General features: G+C 53.4%; 3 protein-coding genes across 3 annotated transcripts; 2 read left to right on the top strand and 1 right to left on the bottom strand.

The window, feature by feature from the left end:
* Positions 1 to 172: 172 nt before the first annotated feature.
* On the bottom strand, positions 173 to 3,626 carry BDZ99DRAFT_431831 (uncharacterized protein). The gene is made up of 3 exons (XM_033717302.1): positions 2,675 to 3,626; positions 2,527 to 2,624; positions 173 to 2,481 (listed from the first exon to the last, which is right to left on the bottom strand). Exons 1-3 carry the CDS (start codon positions 3,567 to 3,569, stop codon positions 337 to 339), a joined length of 3,138 nt encoding a protein of 1,045 aa, XP_033584578.1. The 5' UTR covers positions 3,570 to 3,626; the 3' UTR covers positions 173 to 336.
* Positions 3,627 to 5,242: 1,616 nt separating this feature from the next.
* On the top strand, positions 5,243 to 7,621 carry BDZ99DRAFT_505247 (RNI-like protein; the record flags this gene model as incomplete). The annotated part of the gene is made up of 4 exons (XM_033724093.1): positions 5,243 to 6,414; positions 6,470 to 7,162; positions 7,215 to 7,330; positions 7,366 to 7,621. Exons 1-4 carry the CDS (start codon positions 5,668 to 5,670, stop codon positions 7,619 to 7,621), a joined length of 1,812 nt encoding a protein of 603 aa, XP_033584579.1. The 5' UTR covers positions 5,243 to 5,667.
* A 2,925-nt stretch (positions 7,622 to 10,546) lies between these two features.
* On the top strand, positions 10,547 to 13,315 carry BDZ99DRAFT_431836 (uncharacterized protein). The gene is made up of 3 exons (XM_033717303.1): positions 10,547 to 10,916; positions 11,123 to 11,417; positions 11,532 to 13,315. Exons 1-3 carry the CDS (start codon positions 10,734 to 10,736, stop codon positions 12,854 to 12,856), a joined length of 1,803 nt encoding a protein of 600 aa, XP_033584580.1. The 5' UTR covers positions 10,547 to 10,733; the 3' UTR covers positions 12,857 to 13,315.
* The last annotated feature ends 12 nt before the right edge of the window (positions 13,316 to 13,327 follow it).

Consider the following 13,327-nt stretch of genomic DNA (forward strand, 5'->3'; position numbering starts at 1 on the left):
GTCTGTCTGGAGGGGGTTGTGACTTTGGTAGAATTGTGAGGTGGTGGGATCTTTATGTGACGCGGTGGAGCACGTGCCCCTCCGCGGGGTTAACGGTTTACACTTTCTCCTTTTCATTGGGCATGGTCGTAAACATGGGGCCTATATGACCTGTGGATTGAAGGTAGTACTTGGAGAGCGATTTTTCTCATTTACTCTAGATAGACGTTCACGATATGACGTGCATTGGTTACGCCCTAGACGACGCTACATAAGATATTCACGAGACATGCCCGAAGACTTTCAGCTGGCTGACGGGGATGAGCCTAAGGACTCAAGATTGTATTACTTTGGTGTCTATACATCCCTTGTCCTGGAGCTAGAGTTTCTGCCTATTCCAATCTCCGTCTCCACGAGCTCTAATCCCGAAAGACTGGGATACCGTTTACTGAAATTGGCCTCCCAATCATCTCCTTGAGGCGCCCCAGCGTCAGCCGGATTCGGCAATGGTTTCCCGGTGAGGGCAGCCGGTTTTACTGCTGATGATATCGGTGCTTCGTATTGGCCTCCCGTACGCAAGGCCTTCGGTTTTGGCGGTGCGTTGGGCCGACTGCCTGTCCTCAGCGCTACAGGGGCCGCTGAAGACGACGATGGAACGAAGGAGGCCGGGAGCGGTCCAGAGTCCTGTATTGGCATTGGTCTTGCCTTGGCATACGACGTATCGCTAGGTAAATTTCCAGTAGTTTTTCCAATTGGCTTTCTTGATATTAAAGGAGCTTTGAAGTTGGGGTCCTCTGAAGGCCTCGCCGGCAAGGCCTTCCCCGACTCGGTAAATCTCCCATACCCTTCAGCGGTTCGAGATGGCTGCACCTTACTATCATCTAGCAGGGTCTTGACACGATTCTGGATAGTCGAGGCACGCGTAATGCCGCCTTTGCCTTTTCCACTGTCGCCTTGTTCAGCTAAACGCTGGCGATATTCGGCTGCAGCCTGCGCAACGCGCTTCTCTTCTTGCGAAAGCCGTCTTCTTTCCAACTCTCGTCGAACCTCTGGCGGAAGATCCTGCGTCTCATCTATGGCGTGTTCGTCGTCGCTAGTCCCTCCCGTAGCTTCAGAACCAGCAATAGGGGTTAACGCATTGCCGTTGCGATCAATGAGTTGGTCGGTTGGAGTTCGAGGCTCTTGCGGAGCTGTATTGCTCTCAAATCGGCGGAAAGCATCTCCGAATCTACCAGCTAGAATATTCTTGGTGTTCGACAGAGATATCGACGGTAGACTGGACCGCTTACTGTGCTTGCTCTGACTACTACTACGCCGATGGTCCTTCTTTTTGGTGGAATCATCACCTTCTATAGCACGCAAGAAATCCACATTCGAAGTAATGTTCTTATCGTCTAATTCCGAGTCCGACTCAGGGGCTAAAATCTTCATCACGTTTCCCTGTCCGCTTCCTCGACCTCGAGATTGTTCTCGATCTCGCAGATAATCAAGATTGGACTCGACGTGAACGCTGGTGGGGCGTAGGCGCGCATTAGCTGACTTGGATCGACCAAGTGGATCGCCAATATCCTGTGTTGAGGGCCGCTGACCTTCCAATGAGGGCCGAGAAGAAGCTGGCGATCTAGGTATTGTGAGGCCGCTAGTCTGGGATCTCGATCGATTGACATCAAGTATTGAAGGGCGCGGAGGTAGCGCGTATTCGGGTCGAAGGCTAGGCGCACTTGATCTTGCGCTGTCCATAGCTCGCGGCTGGCTCATAGTTCGATGGTGGTGGTCACTGGACGACTCTGTGGGAGGGAATCGGTAGATGGGACGTTTGTTGGCCTCTGGGTATTGCTGCGGTGCTGGCGACGGGGCGGGGGATGTCATTGTACCCGTTGAAACCATACCAGGCCGCTGTGGTTCTGGCTGGAGTATGGTAGTAGTCGGGATTGGACGCGCAGGCGCTTTTTGAGGAGCAGTGGGTTGGGGCTTCTTGACAGAAGCTGTCCGTGATATTGTTGACGAGGACATCGTGGACGAAGGTTTGATGTTCGGAGCAGAATCTACCTTTGTGACCGGTGGTAAAGCGAAGGCGTCATCGGCCAAAGCTTCGGTCACTCGCTTGTTCAATGTCTCCTCCTTGGGATCAACCGGCGAGGATGGATTAAATTGGAATTTGGTCCCGCGGTCGTGCAGAATTGAGAACTCATCTAGCGAAGGAAAGCGTGCAGCGAGTTCATCGGCGGCAGCGCTCCTTACTTGGACAGACTGCGAGTCCAGGGCAGCAAACGGGTCACCGCCTCCTCTCAGAGGCGACGGGCTTGGCTTCGCTGAGGCATGGTGTTGGGTTGGACCTGTAGGACGGCCTCGTCTCATGGGGGTAATATCTGGTATAGACTGTACCGTTTGTACTGGGAGGGCTTTTTGTATTCCAATTACTGGTGGAGATGAAGCGTCAGATTCTGGAGAGGGGAGTCTCTCATTCCGGCGAGATTCTGATTGAGATCGATTCGTGTAAATCTAGTACTGTTAGCTGAGTCTGTAGACCATGGTATGAATGCGTACGTCTTTAATCGGCAATTCCGTGTGCCGCATGGAACAGACTTCTCGTAAGACTTGATAGATGTTTGGCCGCAGTAGAGGGTTCTCCCGTAGCATGGACGCTACGAAAATGGTAAGCACTTATAGAGAGCGAGTGTAAGCAGTTTCTTACCAATGAGCTTTTTAGTGCGATCCGAAAATGCTGGGTATGAAGGGAATTTGAAACTAGCATTCAATATAGCCATCTGTCCCACTTCCTCGAAGGGTGTTGTATAGTAGCAAAGTTTGTACAATAGCACACCCAAGGCCCATATATCGCTTTTCTCATCGATGGGCTGTTTACGGTAGACGTCGATCATTTCCGGACTCCGGTATTGCAAGGTAGTATGCTTTTGGACGTCGTCCTCAATCAATCTCCCTTCAGCAGCGGTTGTGGCAGCGGGGCGCGGAGGAGCCGTGGATCCAAAATCGCAGAGCTTGTATATCCTAGACGATCCAGAAGAAGTGATGAGAACGTTCTCAACTTTCAAATCCCGATGTAGAAGTGGAGGCTTCAGGTAGTGCATTGTAGCAACGCCTTCGGATACATCTGAGAAGATTTTGAGAATTTCTGGCTCCGTGAGACGATGCTGAAGCCGGGTATTCATGAAATCGATCAAGCCCCCTCCGCTACAGAATTCCATGAGCAGGAAGACTTCGTACCCCCCTCCCTTCAGCTGGGAGGCATGTGAATCCATGTACGTCACTATATGCTTGTGGCCCTTCAGCTTCTTCATGGTTTCCACCTCCGTCCTCATGTTTGCCAGAGAGTCCTTGTCCGGTACTGCAACTCTCTTCAGGACCGCAACCTCGGTCTTGTCAACCGACTTGGGAACCCGCACTAGGTAGACATGGGCAAAGCCGCCCTCGGAAAGGTATTTCTCGATGACGACTCGGTGGTGTCCCACCTGGACTTTCGTGCCTGGCTGGAACGTGCCTGGGGGTGCATTTGAGGCGGCAGCGGGAGCATGATAGGCAGCGGGTCGGTGGGATGCAGCGGCTGAGCTGCTGAAGGGTGCGGAGGACATTGTGGGCTTGGGGCGGGTTCCTGCACAAGGCAGGGTTCTGGCGCGCTTTAAGGAGGGTACATGAAGTGTAAAGGCGTGTGGCGGAGGAAATCAGGCGCACGCAATGAGCGTATGGGGTGGTTTCGAGGACGAGAAGGCAGCTGTTGACCGTCATACGTAGTGTGTCCAATGCGGAAACAAGAGCCTGCCAAGCCTCTCTCCCCTGCGTCGGCGGTGTGGTATTTCTCGCAGGACTGCGTAATTCTCTATGTGCTTCACAACTAGTCACAGAAAGCCTCGGATTTTCTCTATGTGCGAGTCACTGTAGAATTCTGAATTGCCAGCGTCGAGAGATACAATGCCGAACCCCTTCTGGGAACGTCCACGGGTCTGAAACAGCAAATCGTGGAGTGCTATTGGTCAAATTTGGAACACTTGGGACTGGTGACCGCTCTCTGTCGATTACATCAGGGTCTCCATCACATGCCCACGGTTCAAGATATTCTTTTTCTCGTTTTTGGTACGGTATCTATTTACATTTCATTGGGGTCTTTCTATTTAGTCTCTTTCTACTCTTGAACGATATCAATGTTTCATCAATACCTACCGTGAATAGAGCTACAAAGCTACCCGTCGCGCTATCCAAAGATGTACTATGCAATTTGTGCCCATGAGGGAGAGCTATAGAAACAGATGAAGGGTTTGGAACCGTTTCGACCTTATCACTTTCAGCATCTTTGCTTTACGATCTAGGTTCAATCGTGACGGGTTACCGAAGGCGCTCTTGACGAGCAATACAGCCATTTTACTGAGGAAAAGCAGAATACTCTTGGATTATCTAGGCGGGCTCTACAAGTTTAGTGAGGAAGACTCGACCTGTTCATTCTACTGCTCCTGTGTAGCTTTCCAGACAGTGGAGTGGAAGACCTTCGATGTGGGAACTGTCCTCCGATGCTACTCTGCTGTCACCCGGGTTTGCGTATTCCGAGAAATATCAATTCGAGATACGGTCACTGCTTCGCCGAAAGACATGCAGTCTTCGGACTGACACGCGTTGTTGACACGCGTCTTATGCTTCAGTGCGGCAGTTATGTCATGTGCGTTTTTTAAGCCACGCTGGCCCTGTGTGACAGGTAGAGGCCGTTTTCGTGACGAGGAGAGGCGCCGAGAGGGAGCCATCTGAGGTTCTCCAATTAAAACACCTGGAAAGCCCAGAGATGCTCGATACTAGTGCGAAGTCAGACTTCCAGCACTCGTGAAGGTCACGATGCACAGCGAGCCTGCAGCGTCGGTCGTAGTTCGCACCGTTGGCCGACGTTGAATGCACGCTTCTCCCTTGGCATGCAGCCAGCCTTGAGCAGGGCGTTTTGGATGCGGAACCGTGGTCGTGACGGTGAAATCTGCGAAGGTCTTGCCGTCTGTAGCTATAGTAGCGGAATGTGACATTCTAGGTTGGACAGAGTGTGTAACTGTTTAGGGGTCCCGGCAGAAGTGAGAGTGAATGAAGGGCCTTTCACCTCGCCAGTCGAAGACATACAGCTGTCATTATCCGTGTTCGGCCGGCGCTGGACTGGCCGGCCCGTGTTGTTGTTTGAAACCATGGTTTCCACCAGGCTATGATGTTGTTTTCGCCAAGGCTCGACCACCGACAGCTGACGTGCAGCTTCGCTCCTTATTGTTAAAGCGGACGCTCCCCTCACGCCCACTATCCAGAAGGCACTACATACGCCGTGTTGATTTATTCTCCATTCATTCACTGCTCTCCTACCATTTGCCCCCTTCTTTCTCACTGCCCGCCGCAGTCCTCGACACCCTCCCGGCTCCTCCTCCGCCACTCTGCACAACCTTGCCCTTGCTCACTCCGCAACAACAACCTACCTTCCAAGTCACTAGCAATCGCCCGCCGTCCTCAGACGCTCCTCACGTATAAAGTCCGCGCAGCATACCGCCTCTATCGCCGTCTCCTTGTCCACCATTCCACCTTCGGGAATCAACGCAACAAACCTCCACCGTGCAGTCATCTCCGTGCTCTTTTAAAACCACCACCACCTATATATGGTGCAGCCGGAACGGCAGATATCTTGTAGCTACCGCGCTCTGCATCTACATACTCCACATCATGGCTCGCTCCCGCCGACCGCAGAGATCACCTAGCGGTTCCAGGTCCGACACATCGGCGTCCACATCCCCAGAACGAGGGGTCGATGATGACAATGACTCCTTCATGATGCAAGCAAACGACTCGGTGTCCTCTCTGGCGCCCTCAATCCCCCCGGAATTTGACAACGAAGCCGCGAGGCGAGAAATCGAAGAGCGGTGTCGGATATCGCCAATCAGCCGACTCCCCGCCGAGCTCATGATCGCTATATTCGCCAAGCTGGCCTCCCCCGGGGATCTGAAGAATTGCATGCTGGTATCGCGAGAATGGTCGAGGAATAGTGTTGGACTACTTTGGCACCGACCTCGGACCGACAAGTGGTCCAGCCTACACAACGTGGTCAAGTCAGTTCGGACTGTGAACAGCTTCTTTGACTATCCCAGTCTTATCAAGCGGCTCAATCTATCCACTCTGGCAGGCGATGTCAGTGATGGCACCCTGCAGCCGCTTCGTGCCTGCAAGAGAGTGGAGCGTATGACACTTACAAACTGTACGAAGCTTTCAGATCTAAGTCTGGTCGACATGATCCAGGGCAATCGTAGTCTTTTGGCTTTAGATGTGACGGGTCTAGAAAACATCACGGACAAGACCATGGAGGCCGTAGCAAACAACTGTATACGACTCCAAGGCTTGAATATTACAAATTGCAAGAAGATCACGGATAAGTCCCTCGCAGAAGTTGCTCGACTTTGTCGGCATGTCAAGAGAGTAAGTACTAAGGTCGTTCCATCTTCCGTTCAAGCTCAAACTAACAACATCATAGCTAAAATTCAACGGATGCTCTCAACTCACGGACGCATCTATCATAGCCTTCGCACTTAATTGCCGACATATTTTAGAGATCGATCTCCACGATTGCAGACTTCTCGAAGATGAGTCGATAACAGCCTTGATCAGCGAGGGTCCGCATCTGAGAGAGCTTCGGCTGGCACATTGTTCCCGCATCACCGACAACGCTTTCCTCCGCCTACCCCAAGAAGCTACATTCGACAGTCTGCGCATCCTGGATCTCACTGACTGTGGCGAGCTTCAAGATGCTGGAATACAGAAGATCGTCCAGGCCGCCCCACGCCTCCGCAATCTGGTCCTTGCCAAGTGCCGACAATTAACCGACCGAGCGGTCTTAGCAATCACTCGACTTGGCAAAAATCTGCACTACATCCACCTAGGACACTGCTCGCGCATAACGGATGCTGGTGTGATACAGCTCGTGAAGCTTTGCAATCGGATCAGATACATCGACTTGGCCTGCTGCTCCAATCTCACCGATAATTCAGTCCACCAGCTTGCCACACTCCCCAAGTTGAAGCGCATCGGACTAGTGAAATGCGGAAACATCACGGATCGGAGCATCCTGGCTCTTGCGAAACCGAAGCAGGCCGGACACAATGGGCCAGTAACCCCGAGCTCCCTTGAGAGGGTTCACTTAAGCTATTGCACAAATTTAACTCTCGCGGTAAGTACAAAGAGTGCCACCTTTCGAGATTATTCACTCTAACGTTCGTAAGGGTATTCACGCGTTACTAAACAACTGCCCGCGCCTGACCCACCTCAGTTTGACCGGTGTCCAAGCCTTTCTTCGTGAAGACTTGATTGTGTTTTGCCGAGAGGCTCCGTCAGGCTCGTAGACCCTTTCGCCCCTTTAGCATTTGATCGTAGTCTAACACTCGCAGCAGAATTCAACGACCACCAGCGAGACGTCTTCTGCGTCTTCAGCAACCACGGCGTCACCCGCCTTCGAAATTACCTCAACCAAGACTCGCGCATCTCCGCCTACGAGGCTGACGGCACGATGTATGACGAAACCGACGAGCCTGACGTCATCATGAACGTCACGGCCCAAGCGAACATCATGGCCATTGACGAAATGGACGAGGACTTTGGTGAGAATAGCGAGGTGATGGGCCAGGACTGAGTCGGTCGTTTCAAGGCTTGAACACACCCATTTGCACGCCATGAGATCAGATCGTTCGGCCTCTCCCACTTGAGATCGAATCACGATATTAGGCAACTCTCACGTTCGAGCACGTCGCTTATGAATTAACGGCAAGAAGTCACTGCATTTGCTTTTTCGAGCGCGGGAGGCACGGCAGGGATCCGGCTTTCCTTTTCACCTTTCTTGTACCTATCTTTCCAGCATCATCTCCAGCCTCCGGAAACGGAGCAGCGCCAGCTAGGTGTGTGAGAGAGAGAGCGCGCGAATTAGGGATGGATTAGAGTGGGGAGAATACCCAGAGTTGGAGCATAGTCCTACTCAAGTCTAGTCCAATCTGCGTTTTGGGCTTAGCTGGGGCTTGTTTGTTTTACACTGTGCAATATACACTCCCGGGGGTATGATGAGGGGGGATTAGTAGTCTGCTGTACAAGTGTAATTTTGGCTAATGCGGATTACGGTGATGCATTTCTTGCGAACTGCTTCGTGTGAAATGATAGTGTGATGCGTGTTCAGTCAGGCTCGTGTGGATATCGAAACACCCGTCTTTGCGCTCAAGCGTGCATCCGGAAATATGCCGTTCCGGTCCGCTTCCTCGTCATGGTGAATGCACTAGGTCTAATTCGGCCGTTCCTTTGCGAGGCTTGTAGGGAGTTTAGCTGTGAAGGTGGACATGCATCTTTGAGATCGGGAGTCTTAGAGTGCCCGACGTCGGCTCATTGATAGTGTGAAATGCGAGGTTGAGGTGCGCTAAGGAAGGTGAGTGGAGGCAGAATCGAAGAAAATGGGTAATGCTCGGAGAGAATTGTGTTGGCGCTGAGGCTCTTGTAGATAATGCGATTGTAGGGAAGAGAAGAGAGTAACAATAAGAATAAAGACGAATCCTTCAACTCTGCATTACGAAGAAGCAAGTTCGAACGTCAAATACTGACTTGTAGCAATCAAGATTGCACTAACCTTCTGATGTATAAGAGTAAACATAGGAGCGCGATGTCAAGCATTCAGAGAGTTTTCTGTTCTGTATTCTGGAGGACTTGGGACGATGTTGACGAGTCGAGTTCTTAGCAGGTAAAGTGACGTTCAAAGAAAGGGCTCGTGGCGTAAGCTAGTACGAGATACACTCCCCGTAAAAGTAGTGTATACCAATGGCTTCATGGGAATCGAAGCACAGAAAATCTACAGGTCGAAGGCTATAATACTGGGGATTTTGATTTTGAACGATCGCGCATTCACGTAACGTCTATGCATCGCAAGGTGGCCTGAGATTCTGCCTATAGCTTGGGTTTCATGTTGAAACCAAACCAAGGGCTGATGCTCACGTCACACATCTATTTCGTGTCTAAAGATCGACTGATCCTTGCTATTGCCGCACTGTGATACAAAGCTGGCTGAGCTTAAGTTGCTATATGTGTAAGCGGGAGATGCTTTGTGGAAGCTTCAGTCATTCCAAATCTCTCAGAGACCATGTGATTCAATAGAGCGGATAGAGTGTACATAAGCTTACCAGCAGGTTAATTCTGCTCCGCGCATGAGATTAAAGCTTCGTCTGACGTTGGCTGATTGCACTCAACTTGGCACGTGGATGGTCTGGGCGAACCGGCGGAAACCTTGGTAGGAGCTGACGGCTAGGAAAATGTGCTTGATACCTCTTTTAGAAGCCTCCAGAGTGACAAGGATACTAAGGGTCTGGACTCTCGACAACCAGGAGTACAAAGTACGTTGCAGCACAGCCAGCCAGTCAATTGCCAACATCCTCTTCTCTTGCGACGATATTGCCAAGAGTGAAGTAGTACGCATGCAACATGGCACATGAAGCTTTAATATTGACAAACAAGCATCTGCAGAGGCACTGGACGTGCAATTGAGGCGACACGGCCAGAATCGGTTGGCAAGGGAGTGTGTCTGCCGTGTCCCAAGCGGGCACTCGGGCAGTCGGGCCGGCCAGTCGATTTCGGGATGAATACGAGGCACATGGTCGACTCGGTAAGGACCGGGGCTGGAGCAGGCTGAACATTCTCTCTAATGTTCTTCATCTGTTGGCAACCTGGACGGCTGCAGATTCAGCAAGACGGATCTTCGATAGTTTTCCACGAGCAGAGATGCAGAAAGAAAGAAGTCAACGGAATCGAAAGCACGTGACAACACAGAAGAGCCAGAACATGGGGCTTGCAAACGCGATAGACGTCGAGGTGATAGAAACCCGTCAGACACAGCAAGCCACTGTGAATGCGGCTTGCCGAGTATAATGGCTCCCGCGAGGGCGAGGGCTCTACAGCGCACTCGATTGGACGAGAGGGTCATACGACGTGAGGTAAGCGAGATGCTCATCCAGCAGAGCACAAGCTCAGCGAAGGAGGCTGGCAGACAGAGAAGATGCGGACAGCCAAGCGGGGAGACTTTGCAGCAACGAGCTGCCCGTTCGGACGGCGCTTGGTGCATGAGATGAGAGATGACGCACTCCGCCAGCGGAAGAGGCAGATCCAAGCACTCCGACCTTGGCTGATACTCTGGGCGCGCCGTCGCTGCCCAGACGCCCAGCGTGCGCTCGTTTTGGGTGAGCCGGGGTCCGTCCACACTGGGCATCGCCCTGTTGCGCCAGCTGCATGGCTTTGCGGAAGCAGGCGACGGCACCTCTTCCACGGTCGCCTCGGTGGCTCGACCCGCTCACTTTACGTGGCCTCAAGCTGCGAGCAGTGGTTTCGCACGTAGAGTGAATTATGAAGGAAATACAGCTGCGGAAACAGCACTTTCGGCAAGCAGCTCGGAGCAGGCGCAGCGGGCCAAGGCCGCCAAGGAGGGAGGCGCGCCCCAAGGGCCTAGTGCGAGGCGCAGCGCTTGCCTGGCTTGTCCCGCCGGCCGCCCAGAACCCGCCCTCTCCTCTCTTAATTCCTCCCGATGCCCTCCCCCAAGCCTTTCACTTTCTCGACCCGCGAAACTGCTGCGCTGTGAAATCCCCCGCTGCGACTGACTCTCTAGCGTTTTTCCTGCGCCGTGCGCGATCCTCGCCGCACACCAAGCATCTCCGCCTGGCTCCCTCGCCGCCAAGCAACCAAGCACCAAGCACTCCATCGCCAACCCCAAACCACCTCTCGCCATGTCCGAGAACGTGCCCACCGCCCAAGGCCCGCAGTCGGCCACGACACCGCAGCAGCAGCCTCAAGTCCTGCCCCAGCCTCAGGGCCAGGCATCGCCCGCCGTCGCCAGCGGTGCCGGCGACCAGCTCGTCTGCCAGTGGCAGAACTGCGGTGAGCGCTGTCCGTCCGCCGAGCAGCTCTATGTAAGTAGATCAATATATCTCGTCGACTCTTCTCCTTCTCTCTTCTCTCTTCTCTGGATCGCGTCGCGATTCTCGTCTTTCTTTCACCACGACGCGACCGCGCGATGGCACCACCGGGCCACCGACCGCAGGAATGTGGCCGTGTTGCTCGCCTCGGCTCCTCGCGCACCTCGTTGCCCTGCGCAAACATTTACTAATTCCCGCAGGACCATGTTTGCGAGCGACACGTTGGCCGCAAGAGCACCAACAACCTCAACTTGACCTGCCAGTGGGGCAATTGCCGCACGACGACGGTGAAACGTGACCACATCACTTCTCACATCCGCGTGCACGTCCCGCTGAAGCCGCACAAATGCGACTTCTGCGGCAAGGCCTTCAAGCGCCCCCAGGACTTGAAGAAGCATGTCAAGACGCACGCCGACGACTCTGTGCTACTGCACTCGCCCGAACCAGGCCGTGCTGGCCACGGTGGCGGCAACTACCAGCAGAACAACGGAAAACGTAAGTCGCACCGCTCTCCGCTTTAGCAGCCAGACACCCGCTCAGAAGTCCCCTTTTTGTACCAACGCCGTCGCCTCCCCCTTTCTTTTCTTGAGTCTAACGTGCACGGAACAGTGGTCGCTGACTTGCAGGCTCTCGCTGCTACAGCGAGTGGTTACTACAACCCCGAGAATCCTGGCTCCGGCAACTACGGCCAGCAACACCAGGGTGGCCAGCCCCCCCAGGGATTCTACAGCGCCGCGCCACAGAGCACCGCATATGGCCCCGTCTACTATGCTGTTAATCAACCTCAGTCCATGAACAACGACTCCTACGAGATCCGGAAGCGCGCCGCCTACGACGCGCTCAACGAATTCTTCGGTGACGCCAAACGGAGACTCATTGACCCCACGACGTACTACGACGTCGGCCAGCGACTAATGGGGCTTCAAGGTGTTCAACTTCCCGTTGTCGCGGGAGGCGGGGGAGGAGGGTACCAGGGCGGTATGTCTGATTACGGTCAAGGCGGCCCCATGGTTGCACACGCACCAGCGCCACCTTCAGGACACCAATACTCACTCCCACTACCGAACCTCCGGACCAAGAACGATATTCTCAACATTGACCAGTTCCTCGAACAGCTACAATCGACAGTCTACGAGAACTCCAACCACGCTGCTGCGGCCGGCGTCGTACAGCCAGGCGCCCATTATATGCACCCAGGAATCAACTACCGATCCAGCAACTCTCCGCCAGGGATGCCCGCTGGCTCGCACCCGCAATCTTCGCACGCTACAGCGGTGGCACCGATGTCGGCAGCTCCAGCCAGCGAAACTCCCGCTCTGACGCCTGCGTCAAGTGTCTTGTCGTACAACTCCGCACACTCGCCAGGTTCGGGACACTCTGGAAGTACTGTCTCACCAACTTCGCGGGCCGGAATGAGCAGCATGTACCCCACTCTGCCTTCAGTTAGCACGATGTCGGATGCCTCGAATTACCCTGCGACCAGCGGTGCTCCCCCATCTGCGCTCGGTGCGTCCTTCGACGCAGACGGCCGTCGACGCTACTCTGGCCATCTGCTCCAGAAAGCCGCCCCTAGCCGTAGGTCTAGCGATGACATGGATATATCCGAGGAAGGATCACCAAAAGGCTCCCGAAGAGGCTCTGAACAAGATAGCCTTCGCCACAATGTCAACCAACTCGCGATACAGTCTCCCAAGGTTGACCCGGCCCTCCGATCCCCTAGCCAGGCTTCGTCTGGAGAACCTGTTGCTGAGTCGTGGGTGGAGAACATCCGCACTATTGAGAAACTCAGGAGTTGGCTCAAAGAACGGATTGAACAACACGACTACGTTGATGACGAAGACAGCACTCCCGAGGCGGACTCGAAGCCTTCGATGAGCGAGGATGCACACAATCTATATCCTGTGCTGAGGGCTGTCCGAGAAGGAACCGAGTGAAGAATATTGGGTGGCTGGGTAATCGGTGTTAACGGTGATGTGTATGATGAGGTTTTTGATACGAACGGTATGCTTCCATCATGCAGCATTTCTTTACGACAGACCGGGACACTCGCTTCTTCAAGCTGAGATCGGACGCAAGCCGCTGTTGTGGCTTCAGGATCCTGTCCCTTTTACACTATCGGGGGCTGTCTCTTTTAATTAGTGTTTTAGTGTGTTGTGTAACGATGACAGTCGTTCTCAGGGCTATCTGCCAAGTTACCATGAACTCTTTTCATTCTACGACAGCTGGGTATCAAAACACAATTTGTTTCAGTCACACTTTCAATGTTGTGTCCGTGATATTCTCCAACGGTTGTCCACTTTGCTTTCGCCGATCGTGACTATACTTTCAGTAACGGTGTACCATAGCATAGCTTGAGTGTGTCTGATTGTCTAAAGCTTTGAAATGTCGAGGAGGTATCTTAGATC

The sequence above is a fragment of the Mytilinidion resinicola genome, assembly GCF_010093595.1.
Source record: "Mytilinidion resinicola strain CBS 304.34 unplaced genomic scaffold BDZ99scaffold_1, whole genome shotgun sequence".
In the NCBI taxonomy this organism is placed as follows: domain Eukaryota; kingdom Fungi; phylum Ascomycota; class Dothideomycetes; order Mytilinidiales; family Mytilinidiaceae; genus Mytilinidion; species Mytilinidion resinicola.

What these genes read in the sequence shown, in the direction of transcription:
- BDZ99DRAFT_431836 (XM_033717303.1), top strand. Translation starts at nt 10,734, where the DNA reads ATGTCCGAGAACGTGCCCACCGCCCAAGGCCCGCAGTCGGCCACGACA. An exon ending in CGTCCGCCGAGCAGCTCTAT is followed by an intron (nt 10,917 to 11,122) that starts GTAAGTAGATCA and finishes TAATTCCCGCAG; the next exon opens with GACCATGTTTGCGAGCGACA. An exon ending in CCAGCAGAACAACGGAAAAC is followed by an intron (nt 11,418 to 11,531) that starts GTAAGTCGCACC and finishes TGCACGGAACAG; the next exon opens with TGGTCGCTGACTTGCAGGCT.
- BDZ99DRAFT_431831 (XM_033717302.1), bottom strand. Translation starts at nt 3,569, where the DNA reads ATGTCCTCCGCACCCTTCAGCAGCTCAGCCGCTGCATCCCACCGACCC. An exon ending in TCGCACTAAAAAGCTCATTG is followed by an intron (nt 2,625 to 2,674) that starts GTAAGAAACTGC and finishes CCATTTTCGTAG; the next exon opens with CGTCCATGCTACGGGAGAAC. An exon ending in CGGAATTGCCGATTAAAGAC is followed by an intron (nt 2,482 to 2,526) that starts GTACGCATTCAT and finishes TAACAGTACTAG; the next exon opens with ATTTACACGAATCGATCTCA.